The 22870-nt window shown below is 39.1% G+C and overlaps 2 protein-coding genes across 3 annotated transcripts in view; one reads left to right on the forward strand and one right to left on the reverse strand.

The window, feature by feature from the left end:
- Positions 1 to 17615, forward strand: part of LAMB1 (laminin subunit beta 1) — an 85612-nt gene extending 67997 nt beyond the window's left edge. Inside the window, 10 exon segments of the mRNA XM_031665250.1 lie at positions 904 to 1273; positions 4270 to 4454; positions 5900 to 6141; positions 9124 to 9327; positions 10003 to 10147; positions 11864 to 12071; positions 12275 to 12416; positions 15090 to 15266; positions 17037 to 17196; positions 17324 to 17615. Of these exon segments, the coding sequence (XP_031521110.1) occupies positions 904 to 1273; positions 4270 to 4454; positions 5900 to 6141; positions 9124 to 9327; positions 10003 to 10147; positions 11864 to 12071; positions 12275 to 12416; positions 15090 to 15266; positions 17037 to 17196; positions 17324 to 17460 (1970 nt within the window). The 3' untranslated portion in view covers positions 17461 to 17615.
- The window catches only part of DLD (dihydrolipoamide dehydrogenase), a 42417-nt gene continuing 29196 nt past the window's right edge, over positions 9650 to 22870 (reverse strand). Inside the window, exons 13-15 of one of the 2 annotated variants that reach the window (XR_645282.4) lie at positions 22597 to 22686; positions 22314 to 22502; positions 9650 to 10072 (exon numbers count right to left, since the gene is read on the reverse strand). Coding sequence is in view for 1 of the 2 variants with exons in the window: in XM_009203661.3 (XP_009201925.1) it covers positions 22437 to 22502; positions 22597 to 22686 (156 nt within the window). In the remaining variant the exon portion in view is untranslated. Of the gene's footprint in view, positions 10073 to 21729; positions 22503 to 22596; positions 22687 to 22870 lie in introns of those variants that run through there. The other variant, XM_009203661.3, reaches the window with a different exon arrangement.

Here is a 22870-nt window from a genome sequence, read left to right on the forward strand (position 1 = left end):
AATTTGGGGATCTAAGCCAGGGTTCAAGGGCACAGCCATTGTGCTAAGTAATCTCGGCCACAGCTACTGGCCAAGAACAGATTTTGTCCTGTATGGCATGTGATTTTACCGTATGCCATTTGGCTTTGCATAAGGTGCCAACCCTATTGGGTCTGTGAGAGGCTGAGACTGCACGGCTCCCAAGATCTCTGCTTGTAGTACTGGCAGTGGTCATCACAATGGCAGACACCCCCAAGTTAGATTATACTTAGTTAAAAGCCTTTAAACTGGATACTTAGAATTCCTTTGGGTTTTGTTTTGTTTTGATCACGTTTACTGCATTTCATCAAGTATGTTTTGTTGCGAAATAGAGTCAGGTATGTTAGGAGCTGCTCATTTGTGATGTATTCGATGCCAGGTGGCATGTTAGCAGGATGTAACCTGGATTGTTTGTACAGACATGGTATGTAGGGAAATCCTAGTAAGGGGGAGGCAAAGGCAGAACGGAGGTGATGAGTACAGACTCCAGAGTTGCAAAGAACTGAATCAGAGTCCTGGCGTGGCCTTTCCCTTGCAGTGAGACTTGAGGCATGTTATGTAATCTCTCTAATCTCTCAGTTCCCACATCTGCGAAATAGTGATTATCATAACACCTATCCCATGGGGTTATTGTGAGAGTTAAATGGGGTCATTCATGTAAAACATTTCTGTTTAAAGTATTATTACTGCTAAGGGGTTAGCAACCATTGAAGTCACGCATGTGCTACAAGAAGCTGCTACAGTCTCTACCTGAGCTGCTGGTCAGTTGTCATCGATGGTTGACACCTTCCCATTTTCACAGTGAAATGAGGATTCTAAATGGCACATCTTGTCACTGAGGTTCATGATCAAGTAGATCAGCTAGCATTGCTTCTTCCCTTCTAGCCTGTGACTGTGACCCCAGGGGCATTGAGACGCCACAGTGTGACCAGTCCACGGGCCAGTGTGTCTGCGTGGAGGGTGTTGAGGGTCCACGCTGTGACAAGTGCACGCGAGGGTACTCGGGGGTCTTCCCTGACTGTACACCCTGCCACCAGTGCTTTGCTCTCTGGGACGTGATCATTGCTGAGCTGACCAACAGGACACACAGATTCCTGGAGAAAGCCAAGGCCTTGAAGATCAGTGGTGTGATCGGGCCTTACCGTGAGACTGTGGACTCGGTGGAGAGGAAAGTCAGCGAGATAAAAGACATCCTGGCACAGAGCCCCGCAGCAGAGCCACTGAAAAACATTGGGAATCTCTTTGAGGAAGCAGAGTAAGTAGTTAATGAGCCAGAGGAATAACTCACAATATTTTTTCAGCTTTATGAATAAACAGCAAAGATTTCCTGGCATGGTGCTTCCATCAGGAGGTTTGGTTAGTCCTGTGGGTGAAAACAGATTCTGAGCCATTTATTTTCCAGCAGTCTTGACTGGGCATTTGGGTGAGTGAATGTTGGCACATCCATGGGGACCAGCCTTCTGGAGGCTGCAGTACAGAACATGCAAGCATTATACTCAGTGCTCCTCCTTGCAAATCATGTTCTAAGTCAGTAAAATGGGAGGCATGCTGGATTTAGAAGACAAAGATCCATAACTGAGTCTTGGCTCTGATGCTAGGCTTGTGAACTTGGTTGACTCAGTTCCTGAGCCTGTATTTTCTCTCCTGTGGAGAAGGGGTAGGATAATATATGCCATTACCTTATGCAGTAATGAAAGGATTGACATATAAAATGACAACAGGATTGCAAAAATCTATAAATTGTTAAGTATTGCTACTATGGGGGAAATTCCATTACCTCAAGTAAGACTCCTTACTTCAAGTTTTTTCTGCTTCTCTGCCATTAGTCCACCAGACCAGTGCTTCATTCATCTAGTTATAACAGCCGCTCTACACTGAAAGTCCTCATCCCACCCCTTCTCTGGGTAATTTTCCCTCTGATTGGACAGTGTTTGTTAGTGGAAGCCTAAAGAATTGAGCTGAGTGATGCTGAACTTCTCAAGGATCATTTTTCTACCCTTTCTCCCAGCCTCCCCGCTCTTGCCCCTAAACATCCCAATTCCTTTTGCCAAATTATTTTTTGCCAAAAAGGAACCCCCAAAACAGCACAATAAAACCTAAGTGCTAAAGGACAAAAACAGGAAAGGGTATGAGGCATCTGTGCTTCCCTAGATGCTATGGTTTCACTGCAGACTCACCATCTAGGCCTGAGGGGACCACTTCATAGTTAAATCCTGCACACTGAGGTGTTTATATTACAAAATGACAGTAACATTTTGTGTGTGTGATGAGACTTTAATCAGCATCTCTAAGAAGCCATAGGGACTTTTCATCTCATACCATACATGAGTAGCAGAAGACAGCAACTTGAAGGAAGTCCTTCCTAGACCTAGATTTAAAGTAATTGGACCTTGATGTCAAGCCTCGGGTTTTATGCCCAAGACCATGTGGCTGGCCAGAGTGTTAGGAAATGTCTGATGCAGGGCGACAATGCATTTAATGAGGCATTTTACCTCACTGAAAAGACTAAGCCTCCTAATGTGCAGAGATCACAGTTTTGGCAGGCCGTGGTCCGAATGCAAGCCCATTTAGGAAATGATTCTTGGCCTGGGTCTTACGCACCTCTGGGAAGAAGAAAAAATCTGGTGTCCTTTGAGAGCCTGCCAGAAGAGAGATTACATTCCCAAAACAGCTCTGTTTCTACCCTCACTATTCATTTAACTAGACAGATTGTAATAATCACAGGGAAACTAGTTCCATTACTCTTTTTTCAACATACTATCTAACGATACATGTTTTAGGAACCAAAGTGGCCTTATTTTAAAATATGTTAGATTTGCTTGTTTTAAAAAATTGTATCATTTTATGAGAACTGAGAAGAAATGAAAGCCTTCTGTGAGTCAAATAATAAAAGCAAAGCACTGAAAAAAGAAACTATGTACATTATCCTCAGGGAAAAGGCATTGAAATGTAATTTAATCTACCATTTCAAACGATCCCTTTAATTACTTTTTGAGTTGGGTTATGGTTTTATCTCAGCCTTACATGTCATTTTTCTAATGGCTCCCAACCTTTCAGCATCTTTACATTTTCCTGTTTTTTTATACTATTATATCCCCAAGAAGACAATTATATTCAATTAGGTGAACCAATAATACCCAGAGGTAAAGTCTGCTCAAATATTACTTTATTTACGATACACAAACAACCCCACCCACACCCACCTGGAGCACACTCCCACATGCACACACACGCCCACATACACACTATGTACACAGTAATATACAAATAGATGTCAAAAGTACGGTCTTGTAGGTTTGAAAGTACAGAACAAAATGCAGTTTAGATTCCAAATTAAATACCGTGAAAGCTAAATGTTCTTTTTTTTTTTTTGAGACGGAGTCTCGCTCTGTCGCCCAGGCTGGAGTGCAGTGGTCGGATCTCAGCTCACTGCAAGCTCCGCCTCCCGGGTTCACGCCATTCTCCTGCCTCAGCCTCCCGAGTGGCTGGGACTACAGGCGCCCGCCACCTCGCCCGGCTAGTTTTTTGTATTTTTTAGTAGAGACGGGGTTTCACCGTGTTAGCCAGGATGGTATCAATCTCCTGACCTCGTGATCCGCCCATCTCGGCCTCCCAAAGTGCTGGGATTACAGGCCTTGAGCCACCGCGCCCGGCCAGCTAAATGTTCTTATTTCATTCTTGGTAGATGCTATTTTCTTTTAAAAAATAAAAAGGCTGTTGGTAGAAGGAGGAGGCTCCTCTGATGGAAGAGAGGAGTGTATGAAAGCTGATACAGCTGGCTCCTGTTGTCTTTGTGGTGGGCTATAGGGCTTCCTCTCTGCATGTTCCCTCTTGAAGGAGACAGGCTTAGGGAAGAATGTTTTGGGCTGGTGGCTGGGAGGCCTAACTGTGTACCAGAGTCATTTATGTCTTGAGTTTTTACGACTGTAAGGGCTTGAAGCTGCCTGCGAATGGAGCCGGAACTCCATACTCTGACCTGTGCTCATGTTACAGCGGAAATTTGGAATCCCTTAAATGGCTTGTCTGCCACAACTCAGCTGAGTGGTATTTCTGTGTTTCTTAAGTCTGAACAAAGAAAAATTGTCAGATTTAATACAATCTTTTATAAGGAAAATAAAACTAGCACTTAGAGATGAAATGTTACAAATTACTGAATTGGTTTGAAATTAGTAATGGATACAGTACTAGTAGAAAATATGAAATGTAAAAGTCCTCCCTTGGGTTTATGTAAGCTTAACTTTCTCTTTACAGGAAACTGATTAAAGATGTTACAGAAATGACGGCTCAAGTAGAAGTGAAATTATCTGACACAACTTCCCAAAGCAACAGCACAGCCAAAGAACTGGATTCTCTACAGACAGAAGCGGAAAGCCTAGACAACACTGTGAAAGAACTTGCTGAACAACTGGAATTTATCAAAAACTCAGATATTCGGGGTGAGCATTTTTTGGTGCAAATACTCAGTCCCAGACAATGAATTTAACAATATGTCTAACCTTTTAATATAGCAATTTTGGAAAAAAAAATTGTTTTCTAATAAATTTTAAAACTTTACTCATCCAGTTTCTGGCACAAATGAGGATCAAAGTCCCCATTTTACAAATGTGGGACTTGGGCACAGAGAATCTAAGGGACACAGCAAAGGTCTCACAGAGTGAATGGCAATAGTTGTATCAGAATGGTATCCATTTCCTGATTTTTTTTTCCCTCCAGTTAGTAGTTTAATCCCCTGGCCTTTTCTTGGAAGGGGGTTCTTTTAATACTTAAGGTATTAATACTTCTGCAAATCCTTTCACATTCAAGAATGCTGCTTGGTCAGAAAAAATTTTTTGCAAATCATTATTTATATCTTAGACCATATAGGATCCTCAGCAAAAAGTGAAAGAATGTAGAAATATGTTACATCATACTATCCAACTACCCATACTGTTTTATGCATGATTGCTTTTGGACTAAAGCTAAAACACATCATGCTGTTATATATAATACCGTCATCCCTTGGGATCCATGAGGATTGGTTCCAGGACCCACTGCGGAAATCAAAATCCACAATGGTCAAGTCCGTTATATAAAATGCATAGTATTTGCATATAACCCATGCATATCCTCCTATATACTTTTCTTTCTTTTTCTCTCTCTCTCTCTCTCTTTCTTTCTTTCTTTAAGAAATGGGCTCTTGCTATGCTGCTCAGGCTGATCTTGAACTCCTGGACTCAAGTGATCCTCCCGTCTCAGACTTCTGAATAGCTGAGATTATAGAGGTGAACCACCATACCCAGCTTTACTTTTTTTTTTCCCTCCAGTATACTTTAAAATAATCTCTAGATTACTTACAATACCTAATAGAATGTAAATGCTATGTAAATAGTTGTTATACGTTATTGTTTAGGAAATAATGGCAAGAAAAAGTCTGTACACATTCAGTACACGTACAACCATTTTTTCCAAATGCTTTCTATCCACAGTTGGTTGAATCCACATTATGTGGAATCTACAAATATGGAGGGCTACTATATTAGTCATTAGAGTGGATCTGAATAAAAGATTGAGAAAAGTCATCTGGTCACATAATCTTCAGGCTGCCTGACACCAGCTATTTATAAAGAACTGGATGTTTGCTTGTGAATGGAAACAAGATTGCATGATTTTCTTAATTTTTCATTTTTCACCCAGATGTTTGCCATACTCCAGAGCTGGAGTAGGTGCTAATGGGACAAAACATATTCATTGCTCCTGAAAACTGTATTTCATAAATATTTTTTCTTGAATTTTAAAACCTTACAGTAAATGTAGGACCTGAAGACATCAAATATAGACACTGCTTGGGGAGGAAGCCTAGTATGATGAGGTTAACTGTGGGCAATTTCATTTCCTACCGTAGGTGCCTTGGATAGCATTACCAAGTATTTCCAGATGTCTCTCGAGGCAGAGGAGAGGGTGAATGCCTCCACCACACAACCCAACAGTACTGTGGAACAGTCAGCCCTCATGAGAGACAGAGTAGAAGATGTGATGATGGAGCGAGAATCCCAGTTCAAGGAAAAACAAGAGGAGCAGGCTCGCCTCCTTGATGAACTGGCAGGCAAGCTGCAAAGCCTAGACCTTTCAGCCGCTGCCGAAATGGTAAGGTTTGGGGGTGTGGCCTTACTGCTATGGTGCTGAGAAAAAAAAACACTATCCTTTGTCTTTATTATAATAGTTTGCAAATGAATCAGCAGGAGTGAAACTCCTAGGCTGAGGTCTCTGGATCCTGGAATGGGCTATCTGTAACCAAGAAAGATTAAAAACAGCAGCATATGGGTTTCCAGCCCTCCCCTCTTCTGTTTCTCTGGTCCTCAACTAAAGAATGAATCGTGACTGGTCTCCCATTCTGTTTTAGCTACTCAGTGACATCGCACTGAAACTTGATCCTTTTTACACTGTGAACATTTCTTTTTTTTTTTTCCTAAGTAGAGATAGGGTCTCACGACATTGCTCAGGTTAGTCTTGAACTCCTGGTCTCCAGCAATCCTTCTCCCACCTCAGCCTCCCAAAGTGCTGGGATTACAGGCTAACACCCCTGCCCACCCCCACCCCCCCTTTTTTTTTTTAAGAGATGGATTCTCGCTATGTTGCCCAGGCTGACCTCAAACTCCTAGGCTGAAGCAATCCTCCCACCTCACCCTCCTGAGAAGCTGTGATGACAGGCATGTGTCACCATACCCAGCTTGGACACTCCTTTTTTAGTTTGTTCTGATTTGAAATATAAAACCCATCTCAGTGTAGGAAATCAGAATCATTCTAGAAGGGGCTTCCGTTAAAAATTAAAGGGAGCAAAAGAATTTTTTCAAGGGTATTAGCTATTATGTTCCTTTGTTCCAGTAACTTTACCTGGTGAAGATTAACCCTGAAACCAGCCTAGAAAGAAGATTCATTTCCCAGAAAGTTTTAAAAAGTAACTCTGGAGCCAAATGAAATTGAGTTGTGAGTTTAATGAAAATCAGGCAGAAGGCCCCAAAAAAGCCTAACTGAGCCTGTTTCTTCCTCTTCCTTCCTGTTTTTTCAAGGAAGGATACCTATCTGAGATAATTTGGAGGGTATTTTTTATAGACAAAGGTTTGTGTTCTCTTAGCCCAGAGACACAGAGAAAGTTAAAGATGGAAGGTACATAGGCACAGAAGAGTTCAAACTTCATTACAGCTTTGTCTTAGTGATGGTTCCTCCCTCCTCTCATCCTCACTTTCTCTGAAATAGACAATATTAGTCACAATATAAGACAGTGTTTATTGATGCCTGCTAGGTTTCATACTCATTATCTTCTGAAACTTCATAGCAAACAGGGAGCAAATAATCTGTCATTTATTAAATGGAAAAATAAAAGATGAAGAAAAAAGAAAAATGAAGGCCTAGAGCAATGTGTAAATTGCAGCTAACAGGAGACAAAGTTATTAAGCATAAAATGCCAATTCTCAATCTTTCCTTGCAGCATTGATTCCTTTAAAAACAAAAAATCAGTCATCACAAACAAGTTCTCTGTGACCTACAAGCAGCAGCTAAGCATGCTAAAGGATTTTTGTCTTGAACTGGAGGCATCTCCGTGGGCAACAGGGAGGTGCATGGGCGGTGGGTGGGGTTCAGGGTTCCTCTGGCCTTTCAAATGCGTGCCCTTCCCTATGCTTGCTTTTCCACCTGGTAAACTACCTAGGGATTAGCAGCTTCTTCAGGTCTCTTACTGTGTTTTTGTCTTTGTTAATGATCCTGTGAGAATTCTTTCTGTAAGTTCTTTACTGCCATTTCCTTGTGTCGAGAGACTTTTGTCCTTTTGTTTTTCAGGTACTTCTAGTTCTGTATCTTTGTGGATATTTAGCTAGAGCCATGCTGGTTTCCCACCCCCATCCCCCATGTTTGCCCCGTCTGTTGAAACAAAACAGATCTTCTATGTGTGCTGTCAGATGGTTTTTAAAAAGAAACACTTCTGTTCTTAAGACTCATGTTCTATAGCATGCAGAATACACTTTATATTCTGAAGCTTTTTGTGTTTTTGTAAGCCAGATAAATGATTTATTTTAGTTGTAATTTGAGATATAATGGGATTATAATTATCTCAAAATTATTAGGCTAAAGAGTTGATTGTATTTATTTAAAAACTGCTTTTTTGCACTTTTTTAAAACAATATTTTCCTTGTCTTGTTTGGGAATATTCTGTTAACTGCTTTTCACTGCAGTAAATCTTTGGCTTCTTTTCAGTATTAGCATTTCCACAAAACAGCTCTAAATGCAATTTTCTTCCTGCTCAGCCTTTTCTATCATATAGCACACTTGTATTATAATTTATCACTTTGCATTTGTATGCCATGACCAAGTGGTGATCTTTGAGAGGTTCTGGTAGGTAAGAAAGGAGGACTCTATGCATGTGTGATGGCTGTGGGGGGTGGTAATTTGGAAACGCTTCATCTACCTTTGTTCCTTTGTACTGTTTTCTGTAACATGTGGAATGTTTTCCCACTTCCCCTGCTCAAATCCCACCAGCCAACAAATCCTTCTTCAGCTACAACTACAGCATTCCTCTGCAGTCTCTCCTTTGTCTACTTTCTTTCAATAATGACTGCATCTGACCTATTCTTGGCTATTTTATGTGGAATGATCCAGTCCTAACAAGATGGGAAGTTACTAAAAGGCTAGGTAATAGGTCTTTTATGTCACCATATTTACCGGAGGAGTTAACATGATGCTGGTGCTGGCCCCAAAGATGGTTCACAATGGCTTTTTCTTTTAATCTAACTGGTTAGAAAAAAAGGAAGGCATTTCTTGGCCCTTGCATTGGCAGAATTCAACTTGATATAGCAGATGTCTGCATCCTGGGCAGAGCTCATATAGTATTTTAACTCATTTGGGCAGAAGATACTGATGAGTTGTAAACTTCTATTGTTTCCTTGGAAACAAGCAGGTTAGTTTATTCCTAAACTCTTTGCTCCCCTCTCCATTCTGTCTCCCAAACACTGTTTTCAAGCACCCTTACTGAGGACCACCTACACATTCTCTGGGGCCACCCAGGCCCTGCACAGCTGTTTTGCTGCAGCAGATTCACTATCTGAAATATTGTGCCTGATCCTTGGCTTGTTGCAGACCTGTGGAACACCCCCAGGGGCCTCCTGTTCCGAGACTGAATGTGGCGGGCCAAACTGCAGAACTGATGAAGGAGAGAAGAAGTGTGGGGGGCCTGGCTGTGGTGGTCTGGTTACTGTTGCACACAACGCCTGGCAGAAAGCCATGGACTTGGACCAAGATGTCCTGAGTGCCCTGTCTGAAGTGGAACAGCTCTCCAAGATGGTAATTTAGTGGATGTCCTCAGTTTTTGTCATGTATGTTTGCTTTCAGCTGTGGACTAGAGGATCTGAAAGGGAGAAATCAATTCCAAATGCTAACTGAAATGAAAGAATTTCATCAAATATGAAAGTTCATGTTTCTGTGAGGTCAGAGAAAGAGATGGGGAGATTTTCTTTACAGATAAAGAATTTGCTTTTTCCTTACTCAGAGGAGAATAACACATGCTTTAGTGCAAGATGTTTAAATCTTATACTGGATAATTTGAGATAGCCATCTTACCTATCTGACTCCAGGGTTATAAATACATCCAACTGTACGACAAAAATTCTATACTAAGCAACTGAGCATTTATTCTTCTAAAGTGACACACACTTAAGTATTTATGTGGGTACCTGAGAACAAGACTCAGGACTATTTTATAGGCCAGGAGTTAAAAACAACTTGAAAAATTTTAAATGCTAGTTGTATTTATATAAGAACACTGTTTAGGAATCTCTATACTGAATACTTGCAGTCTGTAACAACACAATACTTTGTTGAATGGGAGAAAGTTGTTTCCCAGACACATGATTCCAAGTAACATAGTTTTTCAACATCATTTCTGGGCCATTTCCAATATTCTGGTCTCCTTCATAAAGAATGAAAGTCTTCCATGGGTAATTTATTCTTCACATTTAGGTCTCTGAAGCAAAACTGAGGGCAGATGAGGCAAAACAGAGTGCTGAAGACATTCTGTTGAAGACAAATGCTACCAAAGAAAAAATGGACAAGAGCAATGAGGATCTGAGAAATCTAATCAAGCAAATCAGAAACTTTTTGACCCGTAAGAAATTTTTTCATTTTACTTTTAGACATTTGTTTCTGTGTGATTCTGTTTACATTTTAGATAAAATCAATTTGTCAGTGTACTGACATTTCCAAATAAGAAAAATGTCCATGTATTAAATGTTTCCACTTCTTAAACTTATATATGTGTATCAAATAACTTTCTCCAATGTTATGCAGATACAGACACACCTGATGGGATACTCAGCCAATTAAAAGTCAAATATTTACAGTGAAAATTGAATTTGGAATTTGTTAGAGATTATGTATAGTAATCTCTAACCTTAAAGAAGTAGAGTTTGTTACTTCGGCATTGCCCCCAAAGCTTTGTAATTCTATTATTTACAGGGTATTATACCTATAGTTAGTTAAGAGTGTTGCTAGTTACAGTTCAAGCATTACCAGTAAAGATGGTTTTGGCTACAAATTACAGAAAACTCAAGTGAAAGGGACTTAATCAAAAAGGATGTTTATTATCTCCCATCTTAATAAGATATCCAGTAGCAAGATAGCTTCATGGGCCTGCGACCCACATACTTTTCATCTTTCTACTCTACCATCTTAAGCATATCGGCTTTGCCTCTAGCTCCTCATGGTTACAAGGTAGCTGCCAAAGTTCCAGACATCATATAAAGATAAACAATAATAATGGAAGAAGAGACCACCTATTCCTTGTATCTTTTTAAAAAGGAGGAAGTCTTCCCTAGAAGCCTTTAAGCAGTCATCCTTATAAACCTCACTGGCCAGAAATAAGTCACATGCCAATGCATAAATGTCACTGGAAAATGGAAATGCGATTACAGTAACTGGCAAACTAATAAAGACTTAATGCTGGGTTGATAATTTTACCTTAGAGGCAGGTGCCTGAAGAAAATCAGTATTCTGTTAGCAAGAAAAAAGACATGGCTAATAAGAAGTCAACAGTATTTGCTAAGGATATTTTGGTAATATTCCATGGAAGCCATCATTCGAGTACATATTTTATTTGAATAAATCCTCTAGGGTCCATTTTTATGTTCAGTAGTTTAAAACATAAAGCTCGAAAGTAAATGAGGATCTGACATATTTGAAGCTTAACTTCATAAACTTTTTTTTTTTCACCATTTTCCACATTTCACATTTGAAACTCCTTGGCTTCATTGACAACCCACTATCCCAGTTCTCTTCCGTCTATAATTTTCTCCCTTTCTATAATTTCCTGAATCTAGATAATTTGTAAGAAATATCGAATCTCTATATCTGCATTCACAAGTTTCTGAGCTATTTGTCCACCCTCAATTAAAAGATATCATTGCCTTTAAGTCCCAGCTTTAAGCTCTGGCCCTCTATGGTTTTCCACAATCTTCAGATTCACTCTGCTAGACTTTCCCGTAACATGCTCTGCCCTTCCTGTCTCCCCACCTAGAACTGTCCTTTCTTCTTTCAAATTCTATTACCCCTTAAAATCTAATCAGCTCCTCATCTTCCACGAAGGTTTCCCTCACTGCCCAGCCTAAAACAAATTCTAGTAGTACTCAATTGTCTGCAGTTACTTTTTTGTGTGTGTAGGTCTCATCTTCCCCCAAAACCCCAGACAGATTATAAACTCTTAAACAGAAAGTTAGTGTCTCTTGGTAACCCCACCGTGCTAGTCCATAGATGACCAGTAAGTGGTTGAATGAATGAACCATCTATTCTTTTCACCTCTTTTTGGGGACATCTTTGCTTTTCACAGAGGATAGTGCTGATTTGGACAGCATTGAAGCAGTTGCTAATGAAGTACTGAAAATGGAAATGCCTAGCACCCCACAGCAATTACAGAACTTGACAGAAGATATACGTGAACGAGTTGAAAGCCTTTCTCAAGTAGAGGTTATTCTACAGCAGAGTGCTGCTGACATTGCCAGAGCTGAGATGTTGTTAGAAGAAGCTAAAAAAGCAAGGTATCTAAAGACATGGCATCTAAGGGGCTTATTTTGTGTATCTATCATGGAGTAAAAAGTATCTCTTTAACCAGTGAAACTTCTAAGAAGGACCTATGCGAGTCTCTCTGGGTCATTTCAGGAAGGCCATTCTTTAAAGAAAAGAACACTGAGAGGACTTTTTTCATGTTCAACAACAATATACTGTCTCATTATTTTACCAGCAAAAGTGCAACAGATGTTAAAGTCACTGCAGATATGGTAAAGGAAGCTCTGGAAGAAGCAGAAAAGGCCCAGGTCGCAGCAGAGAAGGCAATTAAACAAGCAGATGAAGACATTCAAGGAACCCAGAACCTGCTAACTTCGGTAAGCATACACAATCATTACATGTATGGGAAAACAGCTACATATACACTTTTACCAGAAAAGTACATTTGTTATCTATGAACAAAAATTCTTACAACTCAACATTAAAGGATTCCTTTAATTGTAATAAATCGGAACTACTCCGTTAGCATGGATGCTAAAAATAAGTGGAGATAGGTTTTCATTTGAGCTGAGATCACACCACTACACTCCAGTCTGGGCAACAGAGACTCTGTCTCAAAAAAATAAAAACACTCCTATTCACTGAGGAAACAGCATGTACTCTGTTCAGTAGTATGAAGTATAATAGTTTTAGAAAACTGTCCTGATGTTATAAAGCAGCTTATATGGTTAAGGCCAATGTCTCAAGATTTTGGTGATCAAACATTTTACTATATAGCAGTTTTAGAAACTACTGGAGAACAGTCAGTCTGCTTTCAATACCCAATTCTAGAGGAACCTAATAGAGTGCTTATAGCGAAACAATCTATATCTATTCTATTCAGAATGCATGGAAAACTTAATTTTTTTTAAATAAGGAATACTTTTTCATAGGGATCTAGCACTTTGCTCTAAAAATCCTCTATCTCTTAAAAGAAGTAATGCAAACATAATTCCATTAAATTCTTTTGTTTCTCAAAAAGTTAATTTTTTCCTTCCAACTTTACGAGTTTTTAAAAAAATGAAGAAAATTGATGAGTTATCTAATCCGTATACATGTTCTCAGAATATACTTTGAAATTAAATACTCCCATACCCAGCACTGTCAGCCTTCTCAGGCCAATCCTCCATGGGTTTAAAACCTGGGAAGATGAATTTTCAACATGCTTTTCTTACCATTAGTTGGTAAAAACCTGTCTTCCCCTATTGTATTGCTGTCAGTTAAATAAAGGTCAATAATTCTGCCCATTTTCCTCCTTAAATTTTGAGTATCAATAAGGCTTTTTCTTCAGGCTATTGGTTCAAGTTTAGAAAAATTATGTTTTCCCACCAGACTTATAAATATTTTGATGTTTTCGATCTCTAGGTTTTTCCATTTTCTCAGTTTGCCGTTAATATTTTAGTGAATATTATGTCAGTGACTACAGAAATTATTGTTTTGAAAGCCAGGTGCAGTGGTGTGTGCCTGTAGTCCCAGCCACTTTGGAGGCAGAGGTGAGAGGATCACTTAAGGCCATGAGTTTGAGACTATAGTGCACTATGATCATGCCTGTAAACAAACAGTCACTGCACTCCAGCCTGGGAAGTAGAGCAAGACCTTGTTTCTTGAAAAAAAAACTGCTCTGAAAAGCAAATTAGAAAATATTGAATTATAGGTGAGATATGTGGCTTGATGATGCAAGTTAATAACTGGGGTTCTGTTTTTCAGGGGCCCTGGAGGGCAGGAAGTGTTTTAGGTTTGTAACAATAAGAAACAGAGAACCTCTAACTGAACTATGTTCATGAAAGCTTATCAGAAGCAATTCACTCAAAGAATGTTATTCTAATTAAAGGGTCCTTAGGTTTGAAATATTTACAAATTTTAGCCTATGTCTATACTGATCCCATTAACTTCATTATGACAGTATTGTTATTCAGTTAATTCTATGTAATTAGACCCTACATCCTTGAAGATCATTTTAAAGAAAAATTGAGTGCTCAGTGAAATTGATTCTTTTGTCGTGGGCTCACCTGCTTACTTTGGCTAGCTTTTAAAAGTCAATGTTTATGGCCGGGCGCGGTGGCTCAAGCCTGTAATCCCAGCACTTTGGGAGGCCGAGATGGGCGGATCACGAGGTCAGGAGATCGAGACCATCCTGGCGAACACAGTGAAACCCCGTCTCTACTAAGAAATAAAAAAAAAAAAAATAGCCGGGCGAGATGGCGGGCGCCTGTAGTCCCAGCTACTCGGGAGGCTGAGGCCGGAGAATGGCGTGAACCCGGGAGGCGGAGCTTGCAGTGAGCTGAGATCCGGCCACTGCACTCCAGCCTGGGCTACAGAGCGAGACTCCGTCTCAAAAAAAATAAAAATAAAAAAAAAATAAAAAAAAAAAAAAATAAAAGTCAATGTTTATTGATTCTACTTTGAAAGGAGATCAGATGTAGATCCCCACCAGTTGCCCAGATATTTTTTTTCCTTAAATAACTGAGTATTTAGAGTTTACAGCTGTAATGTCCCCAGACCATACATTGTCTCACAATTCTATAGAAATTCAAAGAACATCCCTAGTCTCCATTTCTTCAGTAATTAGCTGAAATCTCCACTACTAGAGTTTAAGATTTATTTTCCCACTCACATTAAGTTGGAAATTTATATATGGAAACCCCTCTTCGCACAGCTGCTTATTTGTGAATGTTCTTTAGCCAAAGTCTGCAGTTGTCCTTAAAATGCTTTCTCAACACATCATGCTCCTTGGGGGGGTGGGTTTCTTTTTTGTTTTTTACTGTCAGAAAAAACTTTACATCCATCTCAGATCATCAGAAGTACCAAAAGAATGAAGTGAATATATGAAATGTAGCAAAGACTAAAGTTAGACACTTCATGTAACTTTTCCTGAAATATTCTTTTTAGTAATTACTTCTTTTGGTCTAGAGCAAAATGGCACAGCAGACTTAAATCTTCCTCCAAACTTGTACTCATAGTAATTCAATTTCTTAAACTAATGGCTTGCTGGAAAACTGACATACTTTTAGATTGAGTCTGAAACGGCAGCTTCTGAGGAAACCTTGTTCAACGCGTCCCAGCGCATCAGCGAGTTAGAGAGGAATGTGGAGGAACTTAAGCGGAAAGCTGCCCAAAACTCTGGGGAGGCAGAATATATTGAAAAAGTAGTATATACTGTGAAGCAAAGCGCAGAAGATGTTAAGAAGGTACGTAAATCTTTGTAATTTCAGGGCTATGCTGTTAAAGGAGCCACCAGTCTCCTCCTTGCCTGCCTTAGAGTAAGGGACATGGACCTAATAGAAACAGAATTCATCAGAAACATCAAATGACCTGTTTTGCAACAGCAGTCTTTAGAAGTGTGGATGGAAAAGAATGGGAATGAATATGGAAGTATCTAATAAGTATGACTTATGCCCTCAAATCCAAACTTGGACAAGAGTTTAGAAGAATGCAATTAACTTAGGGGTAGAAGTCCTTAAAACAGGCTTTAAAAAAAAAAAAAAAAAAAAAACTATACTGACAAAAACCAGGCATATTGAACTTGTATTTCTCTGCTGTAGTCAATTAAATTCTTCATGGCATAGAGTAATTACCAGGCCATTTGAGAATATTTTAAAAGCAGGTTGGAACAGAGAACAGGTAGTAGGAAACCAAATCTTATCTCTTTGAGACACATTTTGAATTAACCTCTCATTGGAAGGCACTGTATTTTGCAGAGAAAAACTCACACAACCCAAATGTTTAATCAGAAGCCATGTAATAACTGAAACACATGTTTAGTTTCTAAATAATGCTTTAAAAACTTGGTGGTGGCGGGGTGGGGCTTAAAACCATTAAATGACTAGTCCCCAACTTTTTTGGCACCAAGGACCAGTTTCCTGGAAGACAATTTTTCCACAGACTGTGGGGTGGGGATGGTTTCAGGATGAAACTGTTCCAGCTCAGATCAGGCATTAGATTTCATAAGGAGTGCGCAACCCAGATCCCTTGCATGCACAGTTCCCAATAGGGTTCGTACTCCTGTGAGAATCTGATGTCACCACTGATAACAAAAGCTGGAGCCCAGGCAATAACACTTGCCTGCTCACCCAGTTCCTAACTGGTCCGTAGGCCTGGGGGCTGGGGACGCCTGCATTTACGGACCTGATTTCAGTATATAACTCCCTACCATTCAAAAATTTTCCTGGAAGTTACTGTAGCTTTTCAGGCATTACATAAGAGTAACCTCACTACCTCTCTCTAGGTTGGTGAAGAGAACAAAACAATGAGAAAAGTTCACTGCCACAGTATCAGACAGCTGTCTTTTCTATTGTGGTTTGTGTGGTTTCCTGCAGTAGAGGGCACAAATTTCTCAAGTACTCTGCTTCAGGACATTTTGCTTAATAACATTTTATCACAATAGAAAGAAACAAAAGCTCTTGAAATGAAATTTCCATAAATGGTTATTTGAACAGTTTCTAAAAAGAATAATTTGCATTCCAACCCCACACCCCATTTCTCTTCTCCTCACTCACTTCTTGCGTATGCTACAATCTCACCTTTCCTTCCTATATCTTTTGTTTAATTTTTTTCCTCTAATTTCCTTATAAGCAAGTCTTCACAAACCCTAATTTAGTCAAGATCCAAAGGGCCTCCATTTCAATATGGGCTTCTCTAATATCTAATTTACTTTTGAAAAATCTGCACTTCTCTATGTAATTCACAATACAATTATGCTACAATTTTCTATAGAAAAGTAATAATCAAGAAAATGAGGACTTAGCCCTAAGGACCTGCTGCAACTCCAGAATTTTTTGAAATGTTCTTTAAAATCATGTCTATTTTGCATTCAATTCCACTGTTTGAAGATAAAATTTTAAATTACCAGTGAATAACTTAATGAAGCCTGAATATCCAGAATGCATGCCATGATTATACTATTGCTCTTAACTGACACTAACATTACCACTTCTTTCTGTCTAAATGTGGAACTACAGACTTTAGATGGTGAACTTGATGAAAAATATAAAAAAGTAGAAAATTTAATTGCCAAAAAAACTGAGGAGTCAGCTGATGCCAGAAGGAAAGCTGAAATGCTACAAAATGAAGCAAAAACTCTTTTAGCTCAAGCAAACAGCAAGCTGCAACTGCTCAAAGGTGGGTCTTGTTTTTAATTATTTTAAATTTAAGGCATCGATAGTTTATTTCAAAGTGAAAAATCTATTCACTTTGTCTTGAGATCATCATAGTATAAATTGCTCAGACTTTATATATATATCCCCAGATTTAGAAAGAAAATATGAAGACAATCAAAAATACTTAGAAGATAAAGCTCAAGAATTAGCAAGACTGGAAGGAGAAGTCCGTTCACTCCTTAAGGATATAAGCCAGAAAGTTGCTGTTTATAGCACGTGCTTGTAACAAAGGAGAATATAAAACGGCTGAGGTGACCAAGGTAAAACAGCTACATTTTAAAAACTGACTTAATGATCTTCAAAATAAAACTCATCACCTATTTAATTTTTTAATCACATTTTGTATGGAGTTAAATAAAGTACAGTGCTTTTGTATATATATTTTGGTGTACTTGTTACTTTTACTGATTGTTGATGAATCCCTTCAGCAAAGAATGTTTTTTTCACGGTAAACTTGGATTTATAAACACGTTTACTGCCTCCATGAAGTCCCTAATTTATGTTGTCTATGAACAAGCTATTATATTTATCTGACAGGTAAACATCCTCCAAAACTCCACACCCTTGACTCCCCTCCCCAGTGGGATTCCCCCAGTGGGATTCCCAGGTTGAGGTTAAGAAGGACAAATATCTATGCTACCATCACTGTTTCAATGGTTGCTGAGTTGCTCCAACCATCAAAACTCCTCTAAGTATTCCTTGCTCGAGGAATGAGAAAATCAGCAGGATGAACTAGGGCTTATAATCATTACTGCCTAGAAAAGGACCAGGGTTACTGAGGGGCAGGTTTCAATTAAATCAGGCCAGAATTTATGGATACTGCTCTTGCCAATTGAGCAATGCTACTACAGAGCACAGAATGATGCCCTAATTTCTCAGCTTTTGTATTGTATTTTGTGTGATTTTGCAACTAATCTAAGGAAGTAATTGCCAGGCCCATGTCAACTTTATTGCCTAACTAGCTGTATAAAAGGCCAGCCCCTATGTGTTTTTTTCACACACTCTTAGAGCAAGACTATTCTGTGGACTGCTTAACAACCACCCACACATCCAACACAGCTGCATCTGAAGCTGGGCCTGGACAAAAGTTATGTAAACAGCTGTAAGTAACTTTCCTCTGGCCCAAAGCAATTAATTTGTCACTTTTATGGTACTGGTACCAAAACAGATATACAGACCACTGGAACAGAACAGAGGTCTCAGAAATAATACCACACATCTACAACCATCTGATCTTTGACAAACCTGACACAAGCAATGGGGAAAGGATTCCCTATTTAATAAACAGTGTTGGGAAAACTGGCTAGCCATATGCAGAAAGCTGAAACTGGATCCCTTCCTTATACCTTATACCTTATACAAAATTAACTCGAGATGGATTAAAGACTTAAACCTAAGACCTAAAACCATGAAAACCCTAGAATAAAATCTAGGCAACACCATTCAAGACACAGGCATGGGCAAAGACTTCATGACTAAAACACCAAAAGCAATGGCAACAACAGCCAAAATTGACAAGTGGGATCTAATTAAAGAGCTTCTGCACAGCAAAAGAAACTATCATCAGAGTGAACGGGCAACCTACAGAATGGGAGAACATTTTTGCAAAGAACTTCAACCCCATCAAAAAACTGGCAAAGGGTATGAACAGACACTTCTCAAAAGAAGACATTTATGCAGTCAACAAACATGAAAAAAAGTTCATCATCACCAGTTATTAGATAAATGCAAATCAAAACCACAATAAGATACCATCTCATGCCAGTCAGAATGACGATCATTAAAAAGTCAGCAAACAGATCCTGGAGAGGCTGTGGAGAAATAGGAATGCTTTTACACTGTTGGTGAGAGTGTAAATTAGCTCAACCATTGTGGAAGACAGTGTGGCAATTCCTCAAGGATCTAGAACTAGAAATACCATTTGACACACCAATGCTATTACTGGGTATATACCCGAAGGATTATAAATCATTCTACTATAAAGACCCATGCACACATATGTGTATCGAGGCACTGTTCACAATAACAAAGACTTGGAACCAACCCAAATGCCATCAATGACAGACTGGATAAAGAAAATGTGGCACATATACACCACAGAATACTATGCAGCCATAATAAAGGATGAGTTCACGTCCTTTGCAGGGACATGGATGAAGCTGGAAACCATCATTCTAAGCAAACTAACACAAAAATAGAAAACCAAACACCACATGTTCTCACTTGTAAGTGGGAGCTGAACAATGAAAATACATGGACATAGGGATGGGGGTGGGGGAGGGAGACCATTAGGAGAAATACCTAGTGTAGATGATGGGTTGATGGGTGCAGCAAACCACCATGGCACATGTATACCTATGTAATCTGCATGTTCTGCACATGTACCCCAGAACTTAATTTAAAAAAAAAAGTCCTAATAACTAGCAAAATTGTCATATCTCATCATCTACTAGAGCAATTATATAAGTATTTTACTTAACACAGTAGAAACTCTCCATTCCTTTTCAGCTAAACAATTAAAGATCTCACTTTGAAATTACTTTTTTTTTTTTTTTTTTTTGAGACACAGTCTCGCTCTGTGGCCAGGCTAGAGTGCAGTGGCATGATCTCAGTTCACTGCAACCTCCGCCTCTTGGGTTCAAGTGATTCTCCTGCCTCAGCCTCCTTAGTATCTGGGATTACAGGGGCCTGCCACCACACCTGGCTAATTTTTATATTTAATTAGTAGAGATGGGGTTTTACCACGTTGGCCAGGTTGGTCTCAAACTCCTGACCACAGGTGATCCGCCCACCTTGGCCTCCCAAAGTGCTGGGATTACAGGAATGAGCCACTGCTCCCAGCCAGTTGAATTTATTTTAATCAGTTCAATTAAGTGGACAATTAATCTCACTCTTCACAAGCTATGAAAATATTGAGAACTTAGTAGATAACAGTAACTGAAAAAACTTGTTTTATTCTTAGGACTTTATTCCCCACCCAGATTTGCATTCTCATACTGAATGTAAACACTTAAAGATGGATTTAACTGTTTTGTGTCTCTACAGCTAGGATTCCATATTAAATTATATCTCACTATTCCCTAACTAAAAACTTTTTTTCCCCTGAGTAAGGGATATGTTGGTATTTACATTAACAGCACTTCACATGATACTGGGATTTCAAATTTTTAAAAAGATGCAGAGTTCACTTCCAATAATGCCAAAGTAGCACACAGATGCCAGACCAACCCTCCTGCTGATCGCAACTGCAAACTCTGAACAAACATATTTTAGGAAAAACTAAAGGCACTGGAAACAACTACAAACAGGTGGAAAGTAGAGGGGAGCTGGCACTTAAAAAGTGAACAGCACTGGCTCAATGTCTCATTTTTTTTTTTTTTTTTTTTTTTTTGAGACGGAGTCTCGCGCTGTGGCCCAGGCTGGAGTGCAGTGGCGCGATCTCGGCTCACTGCAAGCTCCGCCTCCCGGGTTCACGCCATTCTCCTGCCTCAGCCTCCTGAGTAGCTGGGACTACAGGCGCCCACCACCGCGCCCGGCTAATTTTTTGTATTTTTAGTAGAGACGGGGTTTCACTGTGGTCTCGATCTCCTGACCTTGTGATCCGCCCGCCTCGGCCTCCCAAAGTGCTGGGATTACAGGCGTGAGCCACCGCGCCCGGCCCAATGTCTCATTTTTAATAGGTTCTCACTTGAGGGGGAAACAGAAGCCAAGTTTTATTGGTTAAGGATCAGAGGGCAGAATATGGGGCAACCACAACAGCTGGAACATGAAGGGGAAACCCCAAAAAAACAGGAGGCACAGAAGGGGCAGACTTCTGCCCAAACTCTGGTTGACCCCTGAACTACACACTTGCATGGGAAAGACTTCCAGCAGCATAGGTAAAGCTAAAACAACTGAGAAGAGATTTCAGCTGCTGCCACCTACAAAGAAGACAGAGTTCGGAGTTGGTGTTCAGCCAAGTTAGACAACTATCAATTTTCTTTAGAAGTATGTAACAGAATCCAGGGTCGTTATGTCACTCATAATGAGCATGAGACAATCTATGCTATCTATACCAAATTTCAGAACTACTTAATCTGAATTATTCTTAAATTTAGTTATAATATGCAAAAGCCTACTTAGCATTTAGTAATTTGTTACAATATACAAAAGCCTACTTAGCATTTAGTACTTTGTTACTTAAGTTTCCTTAGGACATGGTCATTTTAAACACTACACATCCAATTTTATACCACTCTTTAAATAGTCATTTACCCAGCCAAGGAAAACACAGATTAAAGACTCCCTTATGTTATACTTCTCCAAAAGTATATATTAAACATTTAGTAGGCGTCTCTAAAATAGATGAAAGGATAATGACCTTTAAAATGCCTTAATATTGTCCTATAACATGAAAATAAAGATGCATTCAGGCCTACTAAATAAGAATATACACTAGAGGTAGTCGTAAAAAAAACTACGACCATCTCAACACGTACTCATAATAACCAGTAAATGAATATTTAAGATGTTTATTTCAGTATCTTCATTCCCCACTGTAATACATTTGAATCCCCACGTATCTGAGTTCCGTAAATAGACTCTCTTAATTTGGATAACTATGTAATTACCCTTCAGAGTTGTAGACAACAATGGAACCTTAAAAACCTCTTAAACACATAAATTCTACCCCTAAACTAAAAGAATTCAGGGGTTAAATAAAACAAGTAAGAAGCCACTTACTTACATCAGTTTGGTTTATAGACATTTGAATCTTATTTGAATGACTGACTTGTTTCTAATGTGAAAACCAAATTAAAAATAACTTGATCACTTTGCTTCAAACACAACTGTTCACATATCAAATTCTAACTCCATCTATGTAAAATTCAACTTTTCTGTATCAGAGAAAAAAGCTATTTAAATTCAGTGGCATTGAATCTTTCATGAACAGCATGAAAATATGAGTTGACGGAGATATTCCAGGATGCTACAATAAGTAGCTTTTTGTCTTACATATTAGTGCACTGAAACAAAATACTAAATTTATGTAAAATATAGATATAAGAGTATTCCATTCTGTCCAAACCTATTAAATACCTTCCAAAAGTTTCATAATTCAGTCCTAGAAATTCTTGGAGCTGTGAGAATATCCTGTTCAGGAATGTGACTTCTACAAAAGCTCCCAGGAAATTTCAGAAAAAAAATATATAATCTTCTAATTCAAAAGTTGATTGATTTGCCAAATGATGCAGCAAGATTTGCTTCTCTAAAAGCTTCTGATAAGGTCTGCAAGGGAAGAAATTTAGAATTAAAAAACAAATATTTGTGGGCCAGAAGAAAATTTAGGCAACCATCAATTCTATATGTTGTTAATAATTACCGGATGTGCATGACAGACTCTAGCTATATCTTCACAGGATGCTCCATATTCCAAAGCAAGAGCAGCTTCATTTACCATTTCTCCAGCACCCTTTAAAATAACAAGCCAAGTAAATTTGCTACCATGGTAAAAACTACATGCTAATAGGATAGCAATGGTTAACAGAGGAAGCTTTTAGATCTTAAAAACGCCTTAAATCTGTCTATCAGTTGAAGAAAAGTCAGGAAAAGCTTAACAGAAAAGGCGACACTGAAGAGCTTGGGCTCTGAAGCCA

Source organism: Papio anubis, chromosome 4 (assembly GCF_008728515.1).
Source record: "Papio anubis isolate 15944 chromosome 4, Panubis1.0, whole genome shotgun sequence".
NCBI classification, from domain to species: domain Eukaryota; kingdom Metazoa; phylum Chordata; class Mammalia; order Primates; family Cercopithecidae; genus Papio; species Papio anubis.